General features: G+C 36.6%; 1 protein-coding gene across 1 annotated transcript in view; it reads right to left on the reverse strand.

Moving 5' to 3' along the window:
• The window catches only part of WDR70 (WD repeat domain 70), a 127,755-nt gene that overhangs the window by 32,321 nt on the left and 75,291 nt on the right, over window positions 1-20,143 (reverse strand). Inside the window, exons 11-13 of the mRNA XM_026715826.2 lie at window positions 8,910-9,009; window positions 3,577-3,661; window positions 1,956-2,094 (exon numbers count right to left, since the gene is read on the reverse strand). Coding sequence (XP_026571611.1) covers window positions 1,956-2,094; window positions 3,577-3,661; window positions 8,910-9,009 — 324 coding nt within the window. The remainder of the gene's footprint in view (window positions 1-1,955; window positions 2,095-3,576; window positions 3,662-8,909; window positions 9,010-20,143) is intronic.

Here is a 20,143-nt window from a genome sequence, read left to right on the forward strand (position 1 = left end):
ACAAACTATAATATGCTACAATATAAAAATAATGATTCCAAGCAACTGCACTCATTGTGGGTTGTCCACCCCACTCCTAAACCTAATGCAGTTTACAAACAAAATTTTATCTTGTAAACCGAATTAAGCTACAGTCTCAAAGAAACAAGGTAATTTTGAAAAGTTGCTTAAAGGCAGTGTCACATCAATTTACTATTTACTATAGAGCTGTGGTGACACTGCGGTTAGAATGCAACACTGCAGGCTAATTCTGCTCACTGAAAAACTGTTGGCAGTTTGATTCTCACCGGCTCAAAGTTGACTCAAGTCTTTCATCCTTCCAAGGTGGGGAATAGAATAGAATAGAATAGAATAGAATAGAATAGAATAGAATTCTTTATTGGCCAAGTGTGATTGGACACACAAGGACTTTTTTCTTTGGTGCATATGCTCTCGGTATACATAAGAAAAAATAAAATACATTCATCAAGAATCATAAGATACAACACTTAGTAATAGTCATAGGTTACTATAAGCAATCAAATCATGCATAGGTTACTGATACGCAATCAAAACGTATTAGGAAAACAAATAAAACAATATAAATTATAAAGATACAAGCAACACGGTTATATTCGTAAGTGGGAAGAGATAGGTAATAGGAAGGATGAGAAGAATAATAGTATACAGTCTTACAAAGTAATTTGACAGTGTTGTGGGAGTTAATTATTTAGCAGAGTGGTGGCATTTGGGGAAAAAACTGTCCTTATGTCTAGTTGTTCTGGTGTGCAGTGCCCTAAAATGAGGACCTAGATTGTTGGGGGCAATATGCCGACTCTGTAAACTGCTTAGAGAGGGCTACAAAGCGATATATAAATCTAAGTGCTAATGCTATTGCTACTTTAAGAAAAAAGACTAAGAGTGAAAAAGGAAAAACTTTACATGGAGAAATTAAGCTAGGGATTCCTCAAGTTTGGTCCAGAGCATCTGGAGGGGGATGAGAAGGTTCTATGATGTTCATTGCCTTAAAACTTTTAACTATTTCAAGACTTGGAATCCAGAAGACATTAAGTAATATTAGCCTCTTGTTTCATTAGCTCCATGGTAAATTACCATCTTGGTGACATTATCAGCCTTAAGGCTCATACAGGACATCTATGACAAACAGAGACTGGGATACAATTCAGAATATAACAGAATAGCAGAGGTGAAAGGAACTTTGGAGGTCTTCTAGTCCTAGGCTCTGCTCAAGCAGGGGACCCTATACCATTTCAGACAAATGATTGCCAATCTCTTCTTTAAAATCTCCAATGATTTTTCTTGGCTTGCCCTCTTACAGGTTGTATTGTTATTAATAAACTGTCAACTCTGAAGTGAGCCTGGCTGAAGCTATCTTTTCCGGCCTTATGGTTGCCACAAACTTTGGAAGCGGGAAGGGAGGGGAGAAGTAGATCGACTGTCTACCAGTCAAAACAAAAAGTTTTCAAGCAACAAATGGCAAGTGAAGTGAAGAGGAGAGGAAAGCAGTCTCTCAGCTACTTTCATTGGACAGTGTGATCGGTGACATCTGGGAAGGGAAATATTTGCTCTTTTAATTAGGGGAGTTGATTTTCGCTAGCTGTGCCGATATGATGTATCCAATAAACACGTTCTTTGAGGAATCTACCTGCCTCGGAGTTTTGCTTTTGGTGGATGCATTACTCAGAATGCTGACATAAACTGCATAAATCACCTACCCTACAGAAAACATGCATTATTATTACTGACTGATGGGATGAATTTATTATAAGGGATCACATACTTATTCAATACAGGATTAGTACCTTCCATTTAACTGAATTTTCTAGAAAATCAAGTTTGCATTTAATTGCATGTAATCTAAAGTTAATAAACAAAATTCAAAATTCATCATCCTGAGAAATAACAATCATTCTCATGCATCAATAAAATAAGTGATATACTGAACTTTGTCTTACCGCATCAGTGACATCGATCTCATACATTTTTTTAAATGTTTCCCGATCAAAAAAGAGAAGTTTTGCATTGCCATGTCCTTTCTTAACAGAAATGCCAGTAACAAGTAATTGATCATCTGGGCTAAAACAACAGTCGGTCCTATAGACAATATAATACAGATTTGTTTTTTTTTAATCCAATTTATATAATATTTCAAATCTATGTTAAAAAGATAATCCTGTTTGACAACTAAAATCAAACAACATTCCAAATAACGTAATAGAAAAACCAACTAATAAGATATTTCTCCTGAAGATTTCAACAACCAGAATAAAAAAATGTCTCATGTGTCTAGTTTACAAAATAAAGAGAGTTTTGAAATCTATAATTCAGTAATAATTCAGTGGGCCATAACGTCTACTTCTAGCAATATGATACCCAACCATTTTATATGACAAATGGTAAACAGACCCATTTTCGAAATCGTTTTTCATGTTTCCTCTCAAAGCAATAAACAAGCACATAGATTCTTTAAAATTAATTTGAGGTGAAAGCTAAGATTTTATAGACAAGTAGCGAGTAAAAGCAATATGCTAAATCAATTTATATCAAAACCTTTAAAAGCTCTAGCATTATCCCTAAAATCTGGGGGAGATATAATTCTTGCTCTCTGCAAGCTAAGCAAATTGGAATGAAGCCTGGTTAGGAAGACCTGGTCTCTTCCTCCTTTCTTTCATCAGATGCCAATTTCCTTCTGAAGTTTATTGTTGAAAAAGGTGTAGCTTAAGTTTTAAGGCTTAATATTCACCATGATTCCTGTCCAAAGTAGACATGGAATCAAGGAGATCTAATACCATAAACATATGACCTTGCAAAGTATTATTCTCCCAGCCTTGCAAACCTTTTAAAGTGGCTACAGCCAGTATACTGGTGTATGCTTTCACAGCTATCATCCATGAAGCAATGATAAGTTTTAGGGCCAAATGGTGATAAACCAAGGCCATTCAGCTTGGCCCAATTTATCACCGTTTCATAGTTATAGCCATGCTTATGCCGGACACCACTTATGCTACATCCTTATTTAGATTAATAAGGCTCATCTTCACTAAATCCAAAAACTCCCCCTAAAAGTCCATGTCATCATGCAACTCACTATTAGCAATTTAGAAAAAAAAAAAGCATATGTACTATTAAAAAAAAGTAAACTAGATTTCTTTCAAGTGAAAAGATTTTTGGATCCTTGAGGTAAACTGAGTGCAACGTTTACAACTTAAAACTCCTATGAAATATTGCCTTGCAAAGTAATTCATATTTCATAACCACTGAGCCACTGTCTTAAATAAGAGATGGGGAACTATGGCCCTTTTATGACTTGTGGACTTCAACTCCCAGAATTCCTGAGCCAGAATGCTCAGTCAAGTCATAAAAGAGCCTCAGTTTTCATCCCTGTTTTAAATGGAGGTTTAAAACTTTACTAATACGATCTATTTCCTGCAAACTGGTAAGCCACACCAAAATTGCAAATATGTTGAGTTCAAGCCAAGCAAAATTAAATTCAGAAAATGTTTCTCCAGTGAACTAATCTTGATCCATTTCTGTGCATCCCTTTTCACTAAAAATTATAAAACCTACCATACTTACATGGGGAAAAAACTTGGTAGGCCACTGACCGAATTAAGAGGTGCTTTAAACTGTCTGATATCCCAGGTTTTTAAGGTATCATCACCTAGTAAATAACAAATATTGAATATCTAATGGTTAAATGCAATTATTATATTAAAAAGCAAAGATATTAATTCCTGCTTCAATCTTTTCAATAATTTTCTCCAACAAAGATTTTGGTCCAAGAGGAATTGTAAATAATACACCTAGAGCTGTTTCAGAGAATAAAATGACACAGTTCTATTTGAAAATTTGCAAAAGATTATGTTAGTTTAAAATTAAAAGAAAAAGCTTTCTAAGCCTTCCCTGCCAGCACAAAAGAGGATAAAGGGATATTCATGTGAACTGAAGATTTTTTTTTCTTAGAGCGAAAGCTGTAATTTCCCATAGTGCTCAAATGGGATGTAATATCTCCCCCAAATCCCTGTATTGGGGACTGACTAGTGGTGGGATTAATTTTTTTTACAACCGGTTCTGTGGGTGTGACTTGGTGGGCGTGACTTGATAGGGGTGGCAGGGAAAGGATACTGTAAAATCCCCATTCCTTCCACACTCTTAGGGGAAGGATACTGCAAAATCTCCATTCTCTCCCTACCCCACTAACCTGCTTTCCAGCTCTGTTCTCCTGTGCAGGGCAACAAAAGAAGACGCAACTGATCAGCTGGGACTCAGGAGGCAGAAAATAGAAGGAGGCAGGGCCAGTCAGAGGTGGTATTTGCCGGTTCTCCGAACTACTCAAAATTTCCGCTACCGGTTCTCTGGAACTGGTCAGAACCTGCTGAATACCACCTCTGGGACTGACTCCCAGCAACCTTAGATGGCACGGCCAACAGTGGGATACTGAAGGTTGTCATTCAGTGTTACTGGAAATGTCCCATTTTCCAAATCCTATTGTGGATTCTTCAGTGACAATTCTTCTGAAGTAAGGGTGAATCTAATGGATTTAGAAGGATTCTAAATGTGGTTTCACAAACCAAGCCTGAAGTAAATATTCAACTGTAGGAAAATTTATTAGATTTTATATGGGCAAAAATCTAAATCTGAGAAGCTAATTTTAGCTTTAAAAGCTTCAATAGACAGGTTTTCAAGTTTACTGTGTAAGTCAAGTACAATTTAAAAAAATGAAAAATAGTATCTTCAAGAGAGCTAGATATCTTCTTTGCATCATGGTTGTACTGATTTCTTACTCTCACTCTCTCTTTTTTTGCCCCCAAACTATTTGACAAGTTACAGCTATATTCCTCATCATTTCCTCTGGGTTTCTTTAAGGTAAGCATGTTAAGACAGCATTCAGATCATTGTGATATTATTCAACTCATATTTAACTTGTATTTTCTTCCATAGACGAGTAACAGCATGTGCATTCAATAATATTACCATACATACTCCTTCAGTTGTGGATGAGATAAAAAAATGTTATTGGCTATGAATACTGAAACTTAACGCATTTCTTATGAAATGGTATATAGAAGAATTGGGACATTTGTTCCTAAGTTCTATCAACTATATAAGGAGAAATTGAAAATGATATGTCATCATCTTCATTTAATGAACTTTATATCACAGTCACACCAAAACCCTGTTAAGATCATACACTATATGTTAACTATAATCCTACTTTATTGATTAGCTATTCAAATCTTAACAGTTCTCTTTAGCAAAAATTTCTTCAAATGAGTTCATCAAAACTAGGAATATATCAAATAATACTCATCTGGCAATAGATCTGTTTTGAATAAAGATAGGAAAGACAACGCTGCATTTCTATTGCTTGATGATGAAAAATATTTTGACAAAATATACAGGTTAACTATCTGTATAGGTAATCCTCACTTACCAATTTCCTGCTAGTTTTCTTATTGACTTTCTTGCCAGAAACTGGCTGGGAAAGTTGCAAATATGGAACATGTGACAGTAAATAAGTACATAAATTAAATATATGCATAAATGCATGCTGGTTGCCAAGCACCCAAATCACAATCAATCTCTGTTAATTTTCTGGCATTCCTCAATACCTGGTTATGCCATCATGTGTGGAGACCATGAGTTACTGAAGTAGCTCCATTATCATTGACATCTGTTGCCTCTCTTAACTTTTAACTGTGATTTTTAACTTTTTTCTGAAATAATAAGTTTTTTATATGTTAACAATTTAATAGTTCTATTGCTTGCTGTTCAGAGTCACTTTTTGTCAAGTAGGTAGCCATGTATATTTGATGAATCTCAGGGATTTTTTAAAAATACACATCTTAGATCATTCAAAGGAATACATAGGTGTTCCAAAGGTAGAATTCAGTAGGTTCTGACCAGTTCTGGAGAGCTGGTAGTGGAAATTTTGAGTAGTTCGGAGAACCAACAAATACCACCTCAGACTGAAGATTTTACAGTATCCTTCCCCTGCCATGCCCACCAAGCCACGCCCACAGAACCAATAGTAAAAACAATCCCACCACTGAACACGTGGTTTATTAACTTACCCTCCAAACTTAAAAAGATCAAAGAAAGAGTCATTTTCCCTCTTCATCCATTCTGTGGGTCTCTGAGAATGACAGGATACTAGAGGTCACTTCTATTTGCTATCCAGTGGTACAAAGAAATGTTAGAGACCACATTTGCTCTCTATCCAATGTTACAAGAGGACATGAATGATTCTACGAGTACACAAAAGTTGAGATAATTCCTCTAATTAACTGAGAGAGGTCACAATGGAGTTAATTACTGTCTACATGACAGAGAACACATAATATGCAAATCAGACCAAAAATACAACTCTTGACCACACATATTTTTAGCGTTTTAATGGTTTTAATGCTTTTGTTGTTTTTTGATTAGTTATTTACATGTTTTTAACAGTGTGAGCTGTTAAGTATTAGATATGTGAGATGGGTAACTATGCAGATTGAATACTTTATTTAAAAAGTACAAACCAAGACTAGTGCTCAAGTGACAAGTTCTACACTATGTTCAAACACTAAGTAATTCAACTGTAGAAATATATGCAGAAGAACAACTGCATCTGGCAAATGCTCAAATATCTTTCACAAAAAATAAATCACAATCAAGGTTCCTACAGCCTTGACAGACTAGGCCTTGACATGATCTGGAGGAATGATATAAAAGAAAAACTCAGGCAGATAATATTTTAAAAATATGTTAGCAAAATTTTTCTTCCTTCACTGCATCAAACTACAGGATCTAATGTTTCCATCCTACTTCCTCATCTGCCAGCTTAATCACAATTATTATTATATCATCATCATTAACCATGACTATTAATGTTCATGATAGTTTCCTCTTAATCTATATTATAAACTAGTTTGTGTGGTTAACAGAAAATCCTGATCGGTACTGATCCTAGAGGTGATACTTCAAAACCTTTTAAAGAAGTATGAGATAGAGAAAGTAAATAGACAAGCCTTTGTAAACCAAAACTGGAGGGATTATTTTAATGCTGTGCCATAGTTAAAATTAGATTTATCCATTATTTTTGTGTCTGTAAGTCTTTGATAAGAATCAGGAAATGTTATTCAGTCTTGAATATTCACTGAGTGATTGACAAATACTGTCTTTCAACTTATCTTACATCACAGGTGTACCATTTCAAGAAGGACATTGGAGGAAAGAAATATTTAATCTTTGAGATTTTAATCTCTTTCTTTGCTTTACTTGAGAGTCTACTTCTATAAAATGAAACAACCAAAGAGTTATCACCTCTGTGAAAAGTGATAAGCTATAAAAATGTTTTCAAGAGCCCTGTTGATGCAGTGGTTAAAAGGCAGTACTGCAGTAGTCACTTCTGCTGACTGACTGCCAGCTGCCAGCAATTCTGCAGTTTGATTCTGACTGGCTCAAGGTTGACTCAGCCTTCCATCCTTCCAAAGTTGGTAAAATGAGAACTTAGATCATTGGGGCAATATGGTGACTCTGTAAACCACTTAGAGAGGGCTATAAAGCACTGTGAAGCAGTATATAAGTCTAAGTGCTATTACTATTGCTGTTAATGTTCTTGCTTAAAACTTAAACTGAAATTGCCAAATTCAGTGTCCTCCGCCGCCCCCACAAATTGCAGTACTTATCCTCTTGCATTTGGGCAGGTGTATCTGACTGTTGACAACCCATCTACTATTACTGGGGTTAAGGCCCAGAACAATATTTAATATGACATAGTGTAATCCTTTAACACATATTAAAATGAGAAAAATACAATAAAATTTGGTATGATTCCTGCAAAAGCTATTTTACTTAATGCTAACCTTAACCTTTAACCTTTTCAATAATGAATTATGTTTAATAACTTTAAATTATGTTACAGCGTAAATCAGGTATAAACATTCTATACTTCTAGTGGAAGGCTGACAAATTTTCTTTTGTGACTACAAACTAGGTTGGCCTAACATTTGTGTTTCTTCTTTTTTGCATGAAGGGGCTTGGTAGGGGGTCATTTTAAGGATAGCACAATCACTCCTAGTTTAACTTAAAGGCTGCAGCAGACATAAGGTTGAAAGTCTGCTGTGGTCACTTTGTTTTGTTTAGAATTCTCAGAATTTTCGATCCTAATAGTTAAGTGAGAACGTCCTGAAATCTGAAACAGTTAATGCTGAAATTAGCAGCCCAATATTTAATTTCGATGCTTCACTCTGTATAAACGGTAGCTCACAGTTGATGCTTTAATGAGCATTTCTTCCTATCCACCAGTCATTGCAATGAAATTAACAGTGGAAAAATACTAAAATGATTTAAAGGCATATAGTAAAGCTAACTATGCTCAAGAATGAAAGAGTTGAACATTTGGTAAAGGAATATTGCTTTAGGGCAGGGCTGTCAAACTCCTGGCCTGTGGGCCGGATGTGTCATGCACTGGCCACGCCCATGCCCCATTTAGCTAAGGGGGAAAATGTCCCAATACGTAAGATGATGCTACCATGACACCCCTGCTTTAGGGTAACTCCTGCTTAACTTAATAACATCTAATTCTGTCAGTGAGTGACACAGATCCACACCTGATAATGGATGCAGCTGATCTGATTCCTACTCCTTGTCCTTATCCATTTTAAGCACTTAAGTTGTAAAGAAGATGATGTGCTTGATTAACCTACTCATTTCCTGACTCAGGATAGTGGTATAATTTAGGTATACAACCACCCTCAGGCAAATGAGCAATGAGAACTAGGTGTCTTCAAAGCAGGACAGAAATGCCTTTGTTCTCTTCCCCCTCCCCAAGGTTGGCAACCAAACTTTGCTCCATGAATTCAACACTAGCTGTGGCCCACTTGTACTCAGCACTATATATAGAAGGCAATGGGGTCACTTACCTCCCCGACTGGCAAGAACGGTACCACTATAGGAAAATGTCAAACTTGATGTATCAGTGCCTGGAGCGTGTGCTTGTCTGCAGTGAAACTTGGTATGAACCTATGTGCAGAGCAAATGAATATTACAAAGGTTTGCTAATTTTAGACAAAGTGCACCTGGTTCTTTGAGAACATCAAACACTTTTTATTTCATTCTTGGATTAAGCAACTAGTAAGCAGTTTCATAATCTCGGGTATTAGAGAAAACATGACAGCTGACATTCAGCTATTCTTGTTCATCACCTTTTATATACATTTATATAAATATATACAACAGCTTAACTATATATACAAAGCTAAGGATTTGTAACACTTCCAAATATTTAGCTTTAGGGTCCAAAACTAAAATAATGTAATCATGCAAGAGTAATGTACACACATCTCACTCTTTTATATGAGCTAGAGGCAAGTAAGATATAAAAATATTTTTAATCAGGAGAGAATATTCCCATCCTTTCTTTGGAACAGAAGATTCAAGACCACAAAATAGTTCATCTTCTTCTGGAAAGTAAAAAAATCTGGGAAAGTTGGATGCCAAGACTGAAAAATGTCAAGAAACCTATGTTAAAGGTTTTTTTTTTTAAGTCCCAAACATTTGAGTATCATTTGACTTCCTACGTGCTACTATGAAAATGCATTCCTTAGGGTTTTTTGAGCGGGATTTTTCTATTAAATTTTTTTTTAACAAGAAACCTTATTTATTAAAAGATGAGCAATTTTTGGTAAGCTCTTTCCTCTTGAGGTATTATTTTAGAAAATGTTTATAATGTTTATAAATGTGGATTATATTTTAAAATATTAGAATGACTTCCGCATATTTCTTACTGGTTCATAAGGAAAAGTGACAAAGCTCATACTGTAGGGAAAAAATATTTTCTTCTCTCTGATCTGGGAAACTGAATGCCTTAATCGCACATACATTTCTCACATGTACCAAGCCAAAATTATAAAGGACTACAGGCAGTCCTTGATTTATGACCACAATTGAGACCAAAATTTCCATTACTAAGCAAGACAGTTGTTGAGTTTTGCCCCATTTTACAGTTTGCCCCATTTTATGACCTTTCTTGCCACAGTTGTCAAGTGAATCACTCCAGTTGTTCAGTTTGTAACGCGGCTGTTAAGTGAATCCGGATTCCCCGTTGACTCTGCTTGTCAGAAGGTTGCAAAAGATGGTCACATGATCCTAGGACACTGCAACTGCAACACATGCCAGTTGCAAGCATCTGAATGGGGATGCCTCCACAGTCATGTGAAAAACGGTCATGCCACTTTTTTCAGTGCCGTTTTAATGTTTCCCCAATGTGTTTCCCCCAAAATAAGACCCTGTCTTACATTTTTTTGCCACCAAAAAAGGCACCAGGTCTTATTTTCGGTGTGTGTGTGTGTGTGTGTGTGTGTGTGTGTCTTCCACTGACTCACCTCACTTGCGTGCATCGCCCCCAGCCTCCTTTTCGTAGTCAGAGGCCTTCAGAAACTTCTTGTGGCCAGCAATGCTGGCAAGGCTTTCCTGAAGGCTTCTGCAGCCGAATACAGAGCTCTGGCTCTATCTTGAGCTCTGTTATCGGCTATGGAAGAAAAGGGATGGCAAGGCAGATGTCAGGTTGTGCGAGACCTGGCTGCAACTGTCCAAAGTTAAGTAGTATCAGGTTTCCAAGTGATAAAATCCATTTAAAAAGAAAAGAGCAAAGTCCATCTTCCAAAACAATTTCTTTTATTTAGGAAAGCATCAAATTGGCAAAGTCTGTTGTAATTCTGGATCTGACACAACCCGGAATTATACCACATAATATTGGAAATTGGAAACAACCCCCAAAAGTCACGTTCCCCCACAGAAGTAAATCAATGTTGCCTGGTATCATCAATCTCCACCTCCAGGTCTCATCACGGTCATCTTTCGTTCCCACAGGAAGGAGAACCATCTAACCTAAACAACTCTCTCTATCTCCACTCCTCCCACCTTAGGAATGTGGCAAGCCTGAAACCCTTACCCCCATAACCAGCAAAGAGAAAGAAAGAAAAGGAATATATAACAAGGCTAAATAAAATGGCTATGCATATGTCAATTTCGGGCTTGACAAGTAGTAGGGCACCCTATCCCCAACCTAGCTTTTTATGCATGCACCCTGGAATGGGCGGGGTCTTAATTAGGGTTTATTTTGGGGATATTGGATGCACATGTAAAAATCAAGCTAGGACTTTTGTGGTAGGTAGTATTTTCGGGGAAACATGTTAAATGAACAGCCATAAGTCAAGAACCATCTCTATCACATTTTCAGTCTTTTTGATATACACACACTAAACTCCATATGAAGCCAAAATCAAGCTACAGAATGGGTTAGGATACCCACAGAACACTGTTGTCCCGTGCTCTATTTTTGCATTTATGAATGCTTAATTTTCAATCAGAATTTGTGACTTCGAAAACTTCTCACAAAACCGACCAATAGATCTTTCCACTTTTTTTTTACTTGAAGCCAGATTTCCAAGTTTAATCATGGCAAAGATTAAAAAATGGAATGGATGGTCTGAGCTTTGAGAACTGGAGTTTGGACTGGTCGTCCATCCTTCCTTCAGAATAAAGTGCAGTTACTCTCAGTTTAGAATAAAAAGGAATAGCAATGGTAGTCATTGCCAATGGTCTGCTTAAAGGACTAGCACTGGAGCACTCTTGCTGTAACTTTTAGTTACTAACTCCAAGGTATTAAGGATATAAGACATTAAATTTCTGACATCTCCAGGAGCTCCTGGAACAGCTCTTGATTTAAATTTTGGAAAGTCTTGGCCATTAGATTAGACACCTGATTCATCATGAAAACTTTGTAAGTTCAACATAGCATAGAAATTCCTTTATTCTGGCAGGTTGGAAGCAATTAGATTCATGAATAGAAGCTGCAGCCCAGCAAATATTTTCTCCAGATGTAGGCATTGATTTAGAGAAAAATATTACGTTGCCATTACAAGCAGTTTTGTCCAGTTACAGAAATCTTCCATCCTCTTTTTTCCCCCCCAATCACTAAAAACTATAGGTTACTCAAAAGTATGTGACACAACCCAGTGATCTGAAAAATTTTCTCATGCTTATCTTTCTTCATTTGAATATACTCTTTTCGTTCCTTAGAGATGTTTCAAGAATTTCAACTACAAGGAGAATGGAATAGAAATCACTGAACCTTCTCTGCTTATTATCGTGTGCTATAATCAAAAATATGGTCGCATTTCACTTTGTCTTACCAGTTACTGCAGTATTTTAAAGTGTGGTGTTTGCTATAATACTGCCTCTATCCATTACTGTACATCTTATCCGCCTTCCAAGAAATCTGAATCAAGAATGCAAAATCAATGCAGAATCAAATTATAATTCAGGATCACTGTAATTTATTTTGCACGTCTTTTTGCATGTGTTAGATACTGGTTCAGAATCTTACCATATCCAAGTAGGAAAAATTCCAACTTCAAAGGGGGGAGCGGGGGGGAGGTTTTACAAGATCTGCATGTCTCAAATAGGCTATAAGTGAGTGACTACAAGCCGAATCTGGGAACATGTAAAATTATGAAATGGAAGACAAAAAACCAAACCAAAACAAAAAACAACCTAGCAGCCAAAACAAAATTATTAGAAAAAGATAAAATACCTTTGTCTTATAAAATCACCATTCTGCAAATTTTTTATCCAGATTAATTGTTTTTTTGAAAGTCAAGAAGCCAAAACTGCTCTATGGGAAAATATTCTCAGCTATGACAAATATTCTTTTTTTAAAAAAGGAAGTCCATGTAAAACATTCGGATTTATTGTTAAACTGTTTTATCTGAAAGTAATAATATGAATTGGCCAGCATGAAATAATAAACATCATTAATTAAAACAAAGCATTTGGATATAATTCAACTGCCCTCCCTTTATGTTGAATATGAAAAATGTTAATACACTTGAAAATATTAAGTTCTCACCACTCACTCAGTATAAATTATGTCAGTTGGCAAGTACTGATCTGTTACTTGGGTAGTATTTGCATGGCCTGATTTAGTAGTATATTTAACTGGTTCTCTAAATTTGAACATCTTCTTGAGACTTTTGTACTAGTAGGTAAGCATAGAAATTGCTCATTTGTATATATGTAGTGGTTTGGGAAGCTGATTGTCTTGCTATTCTTCCGAATGATGTCAAGAAGTTTAAATCAGTGTTGTACTTGATCAAAAGTTTACAGGATTATGAGATAGTTAGAATCTCATTATGGCATTTAAAAATGTAAAAAAGAGGACTATCGTGGTAGGCTATAATTTATATCTAATACAGAGACAGTTATTATTAAAGACAGTTCTCAGCTAAAACAACACCTTGCACTCAATTTTCTTCAGTCTTCACTGAGTTTAGTACTGGCATCTTCAAACCTAATCCTGCTTAAACCCATTGGAATTTATGTCTAACAAGGTTGCAAATCAACAGGAAGGGGAAGTTATATGGGAGAAGATCCTAATGGTACTCTTAATTTCTAAACCATTTTAAGGGTATCCGTTGCATACATTTGCATCTCACACAATCAGTAGTGATGGATAGCAACTGCTATACTTAGTTTAGACTTAATTCACCCAAAGCACGACTATTTTAGCTTTGTTTAAAAGCCAGCTCATAAACACTGATTTTCCAAAATCTGATTGATGGTTTTGCTTCAGGACAGGCAATTTTATAAGGACGCTGTTGTGTCTGATGCAGACACATAATTAGCTCTAGAATTGCTTGATTTCTCTTCAGATTGTAAATTAGCGGCTATCTGATTCTAATCAGATGCAAAAGCAAAAGAAAGATTGGGAATGTGAAGCTTTCTGCTCTAGCATACAAGGCACAGGTGTTACCTGCTAAGGGACCTGCCAACTTACAGAAATTGCAGAAAGTACTATACTGATTATGCTAGTATCCTTAAAATTGTTGATGTTAAACAAGGGAAGGGTAGTCCTTCACAGGCAGTCCTCAACTTACAACATGATCGTTTGAAGTTACAATGGCACTGAAAAAAGTATCTTATGACTGCTTTTCACACTTATGACCCTTGCAGTATGTTCATGTGATAAAAATCCAGATGCTTGCCAATGGGGTCAAGTGATCCCCTTTTGTCACCTTCTGACAAGCAGTATCAATGGGGGAGCTAGATTTGCTTAACAACCGTGTTAAGAGCCATGATGGTGCAGTAGTTAGAATGTAGTATTGCAGGCTGATTCTGCTGACTGCCACTTGTCAACAGTTTGGCAGTTCGATTCTGATCGGCTCAAGGTTGATTCTGCCTTCCATCTTTCTGAAGTCGGTAAACTGAGGATCCAGATTGTTGTCATCAATATGCTGACACTGTAAACCTCTTAGAGAGGGCTATAAAAAGCATTGTGAAGTGGTATATAGGTCTAAATGCTATTGCTATTACTACTAACAACTGCAGTGACTTATTTAACAATTGTGGCAAGAAAGATCGTAAAATGGGGCAAAACACAGAAATTTTGGACTCTATTGTGGTCATAAGTCGAGAACTACCTGTAACTATAACCCTACAACTCTGTTATAGCTTACATAGCAATAGCACTTATATACTGCTCTATAGTACTTTGTAGCACTCTCTGGGCAATTAACAATGCCCCCAACAATCTGGGTCCTCATTTTACTAATCTCAAAAGGATGGAAAGCCACATAATTAGCTCTAAAATTACTTGATTTATCTTATACATACCCTGATAATTAAAGTATCTGAATTAAGTCTTAGTAATTTTCTGTACTTTTGCACCAGTTTCTACTGTATTTTTAAGACTTAAAAGCTTATTGACTTTCCTCTTCAACAAACAGTCTTGATTATCAACTAATTGTAGTGTATTATTTTGGAAAATTATTCAGGAAATAGAAGAGGGACAAAAATAATTAAGAAACTGAAACCTCATGCTCCCAAATCCCAATACAGAGAATATTTTGAAGCCAGAGGTCTTTTCTCAATAATATTTTGGTTGAGATTAAAAAAATACCCTCAAGTTGCAGCTAGCCGGGTCCACACACATATATACACAGGACTATAAATTAAGTACAAAGTTTGGCACATTTAAGGTCATATCAACTCAAGTGACTATGAGAAACTAATTGTGGGCAAATCTAGATAGAGAAATTGGGTTGGCACTGAATTTCCTGTTGCATAGGTTAATCTAATTCCTCTTGGATATTAAAATAATCTTCTATATATATAAAAGCGAAATATCACTCATGCATCATCACAAAATCTCCAGAACCGTAAAGCCTACAAACTTGAAATTTGGCATGTACGTTCTTCTTGGTTTCTAGGTGCTCACTAAGAAAGGATTTTTTAAAATGACCATCAGAGCATTAGTATTTCTTATATTATTATTAACATGCTCTGATGCTAAGGAGTTCTACTCCCCCTCCCCACCTGAAAAGAAATCTGTTCCAAATGCAAAACACAAGCAGAGGAGAGGAATTTCAGTTTTAGTTTCACAGCACCAAGTTTCAGTTTCCAAACAGCCCTCAACTCTCTCACACATTGACAGGACGCTAGCTACATGAATACTGATGGATGCTGGTAGGCAGAAGCAGATTTCCCCCCCACTCCATTTTCCTCCCCCAAAACTAAGCCCGACCAGTATTGAGCGCGCGCACACACACACACACACACACACACACACACACACACATAGATGTGTGTGTGTGTGTTTTGAAAAGGTAGAAACAATGTTTGATTGTTAAGTATAAAGGTGCATTTGGTTAATACAAAAGTTAAATAGTTGAATGCTATAGAAAATCTTGTTAGTGCTGAACATACTATAATTGTATTGAATGGTTAACATCTCATTTAACCATCTGTTATAAACTAAGATTGTATCAGTTACAGCCATCAATAGCATTTTAAGAATGGTACACATCTATTTCATTTAAAACCAAAAGACTCATCACTATTTTTAAAACTCTCATATTAAGAGGTTTCCTTGTATACCATAAAAATCAACCTGGGTAGATGATTTGGGATTTGAATCTAGCTAGAATTTTTTTTGGCACAATATTTTTTTGCATAACTTTCAATAGGCCATCAAGATCAGTCATGAGGATAATCCATAGATGGAATTATATAAATTGCAACTTAGATTTATCTACCACTTCATAGTGCTTTGTAGCCCTCTTTAAGGAGTTTAAGTTTAAGGAGTCAGTGTATTGCTGGCTCCTCATTTTACCGACCTTGGAACGATGGAAGACTGAGTCAACCTTGAGCCAGTCAGAATTGAATTCCTGGCAATGAGCAGTAATTAGCCTACAACACTGCCTTCTATCCACTGTGCCACCACGACTCAGTAGATTGTACAATTTGATGGCAATGTCCAATCATTCATTCTTTTGGGTTGAATGTTTTAGAGCAGGGCTGTCAAACTCGCGGCCTGTGAGCCAGATATGTCACACGCTGGCCATGCCCACTCTTGGTTTAGTAAGAGGGAAAAGTGTCCCAATATGTCATGTGATGCCACCATGACACCATAAGTTTGATACTCCTGCAATTGAGAAAATCATCCAACAGCTTTTCCCAAAGAAGCCAGCTTTTCATTTATTTATGTATATTTTACTCGGTTCCTGTTGTTACATTCTACATTTGTTAAAAACAAAATACTTAAAGTAATAATTTTTTTTGCACTGGAACAGTAATATCTAAAAAATGGAAATACTGATTGGACTGAAATAATAACACAAGAAAACCTGAAGAGTTTTTCCGTTGGGGATAAATGATTAAAATATAATCCTGATTTATGTTATGGTTATGTTAATAATATGGTTTTAACCAATTAGCATTTTCTTTACAACTAGAGTTATGGAGTAAAAATTAATTCTAAAAAAAAGTTGTTCCACAGATATATCTGGTTTTATTCTGTGTAACATCTCTACGAGTTATATGTTAAGTAAAAGACAGATGAAAAATATTCCTTGTTTTTCGTCAAGCCTTCTGTCTACTATCAACATCTGCTCAGCATAAGCTTCATGCAGTAGCTTTGCAGGTTCACTTTTTTCTTGTTATTTAACAAAACCGACACATTAAAGTATGTTTATACCATGTCTTGTTCTTACACTGTAACTTTTCTGAGATTCCTAATTGGATCATAAATATTCAGAAATGGGTCCTTTTTTTGCTTACGGAATTATATTTATAGTAAGATTACCTCTGTTTCCTATGGCAGTATTGTTTTTTTTTTTAATCAAACTGCTTATTTCTTTCTGCGTGTTTTGCTATATGTATTGTGTCAAGACAGGACAAAAAATTATATCCATCTGTTTATTTATTCAAGGTAGTCATCCTCCTTCTAAGTAGATCATCTCTCAGAAGACATGGAAGCAGGCCAATTTGTTAAATATTTGATGGAAAGAGTATAGAACAGTGAATTAAAGAAAATATAGATATATCTTCCTCAAGTTGGGATTCACGAGATGGGATACCATCATTTTCATCATATAGCAATAGCAGTTAGATTTATATACTGCTTCATAGTGCTTTACATCCCTCCGTCAGCTGTTTATAGTGTCAGCATAGTGCCCCCAACAATCTGGGTCCTTATTTTACCGACCTCGGAAGGATGGAACGCTGAGTCAACCTTGAGCTGATGAGACTCAAACTGTTGGCAGCAGGCAGTCAGCAGAAGTAGCCTGCAATACTAATCACTTGTGTCACCATAGCTCTTATACATTATACATCCAAGATAACGATAGCATGGGAGCGGTAACCTATACATCTTTAGGTTGTCAGCTAAGTGCTCATTGTATTCTGAATTTTGTGAAAGAAGAATTAAATTGAGCAAAGAAGATGGTACCGTTGGGTAGCAAATTAAAATGCTCCATTCTGCAACATTTTACAGGCCCCATTTGCAATATTGTTTAAGTAAACAATGGACTAAGACAGAAGTTCTAAAGAATCTATGGATTATTTAACACCATTTCATCTTATACATTTGTGATCCTGACTAGCTTCACTAAAGAAACTTATCTACTTATTATGAAAACAGCATTTTCCAGTTCTTGCCAGCTGCCCTAAACTGCCCAATTCCATGTTCACCCTTTTTTCCCTTTTTACTTTGAACTCATCTTGAACAATATACTTCCTGCCAGATCCTTTAGCTATGAGGGGACTTTGGTGGTCCCCGGGCTTGGCTGTTTTCTTGCAGACGTTTCCTTACACTGATGTTACCTAGTTTGAGTAATGAAGCATCTGCAAGAAAATGACCAAGCTCAGAGACCACTTGATTTGTGGGCCTGAGCCACAAATATTCTCCTTTATTAGATCCTTAACTATTTCAACTTCTCCTTCCCTGAGAGATATTGTGTGTGTGTGTGTGTGTGTGTGTGTGTGTGTTGTGTGAGTGAGAAAGAGAGTCTTTATTTGTTCTCCCAGCTATTTGCCCAATCTCAAGTTGACAGCCAGAAGCAAAGCTTTGTATGACTGGCAGATAACACAACGTAACAAATATTTCGTCTTTTCCATTCTATCAGAGAGAGAGTAAGGCTAGTCAGGTATGCTGTGCTCGAATTTAAGAATGGTGGGTAAGGTGCTGGTGAGGGTTTAAGATTCTGGGAAGACTGGTGGATAGGATACTTCCAGATTTTGTTCTCAGCTGAACCTTGTAAAAGCTCAAGGGTTCTGTTTTTGTTTGGCTGAAATAGTCTGGCTGAATTTCTGACCCCCTGTATGTTTGTTAAATACATTTCCTTGTGTTTCTGTTTTGTGTACATCGCTATCAGAAGAAAACATTATTTCCCAGGCTGAAGGAAATATGCCCCAAATATTTTGCTCCAAAACATGTCTTCCTGCTAAGAAAGGTGAGAAAGATAAGGCTGGAGACCACATGGAGTGGTGGGAAACCATTCCACAAGTTTTGCTTTTAGCAAATTGGTGTTTTGTTGCACTGCAGCTGTTTTGTGAATGAGCATGTCTTCCATAGCAGGCATTTCTATAAAAATGCTAATCTCTTCAAACCAAATTTTAAAAGTGTTCACCGATTCAAAAGGATTTCATATTTTCTATTAAAAAACAAAAACACAAGAGGTGCCTAGACTAATCACTTCGACGGGACTCTGAATGAAAAATGACATAAATCAAATAAATTCTCTGAGGAGGGAAATGGGATTTGGGGTGGTATCTGTCTTCTTATTCCCTGGAGGATTTTGGTATCGTGCAGTTTATAATAGTCTCTCCCTTTTCCTTGAATCATGGCAGCAGCCCCATATAACTAGAATTTCCCTTGTCTCCCGTCTCTTCACTGCAGGTAGTCCTCGACTTAAAACAGCTCATTTAGTGACCATTCAAAGTTACTATGACACTGAAAAAAGGCCGACTTATGATTGTTTTTCACACTTATGATTGTTGCAGCATCCCTATGGTCACAAAATACAGGTGCTTGGCAACAGGCTGATATTTATGACAGTTGCAATGTCCTGGGGACAGGTGTTCAGCTTTTTGTGACCTCTGGACAAGTAAAGTCAATAGGGAATCCAGGTTCATTTAACAACCATTTCACTATCTTAACAAATGCAACAATTCACTTAACAATTGTGGCAAGAAAAGCCGTAAAATGGGGCAAACTCACTTAACAAGCGTTTCACTTGGCCATATAAATGTTGGGCTCAATTGGTGGTCGTCACTCAAGGACTACCTGGACATGAACTGCAAAAGGAGAAGTACAAGTACTATTTTTCTGTCTTCAAAAGGTGAGGCACTAGAGAGAAATATATATCTCACAGATTTATAAAGAACTCAGCAGGTTATTTTTGGTAGGAAGAATAGATATGGAACTGTGTTATGTCTCTTTGTCTCTGAATTAGCTGATGCAAACGACCTGGTACTGTATTACTATAAATTGTTTATTATAGAAGAGCGATGGCTTTTAAATATTCCAGCATCTCTTAGGACTTGAGGTGAAGGAGAAAAACACCTTGCCCGGGCAGACTGAGAGAAAACACAAAGTACTTCACCATCTTGCATCCTGTCTGTCTGTGCAATTGCAGCTGCCAAAAGATTCCTCGAGTTGCAGAAAACATCGCCTTTTTGTAGGGAGAGCATCAAAATTTTGCTCTCCCAGCAGAGGCAACTTGCCAAGGACTTCATCGCACCAGGCATTAATCTTCTGGGGCTCACACTTAAAAGGAAAGCTGCACAGAGATGACTTGCTTGCTGACAAGAGTTG

The sequence above is a fragment of the Pseudonaja textilis genome, chromosome 2 (genome assembly GCF_049901715.1).
Source record: "Pseudonaja textilis isolate UNSWEBS1 chromosome 2, rPseTex1.2, whole genome shotgun sequence".
In the NCBI taxonomy this organism is placed as follows: Eukaryota; Metazoa; Chordata; class Lepidosauria; order Squamata; family Elapidae; genus Pseudonaja; species Pseudonaja textilis.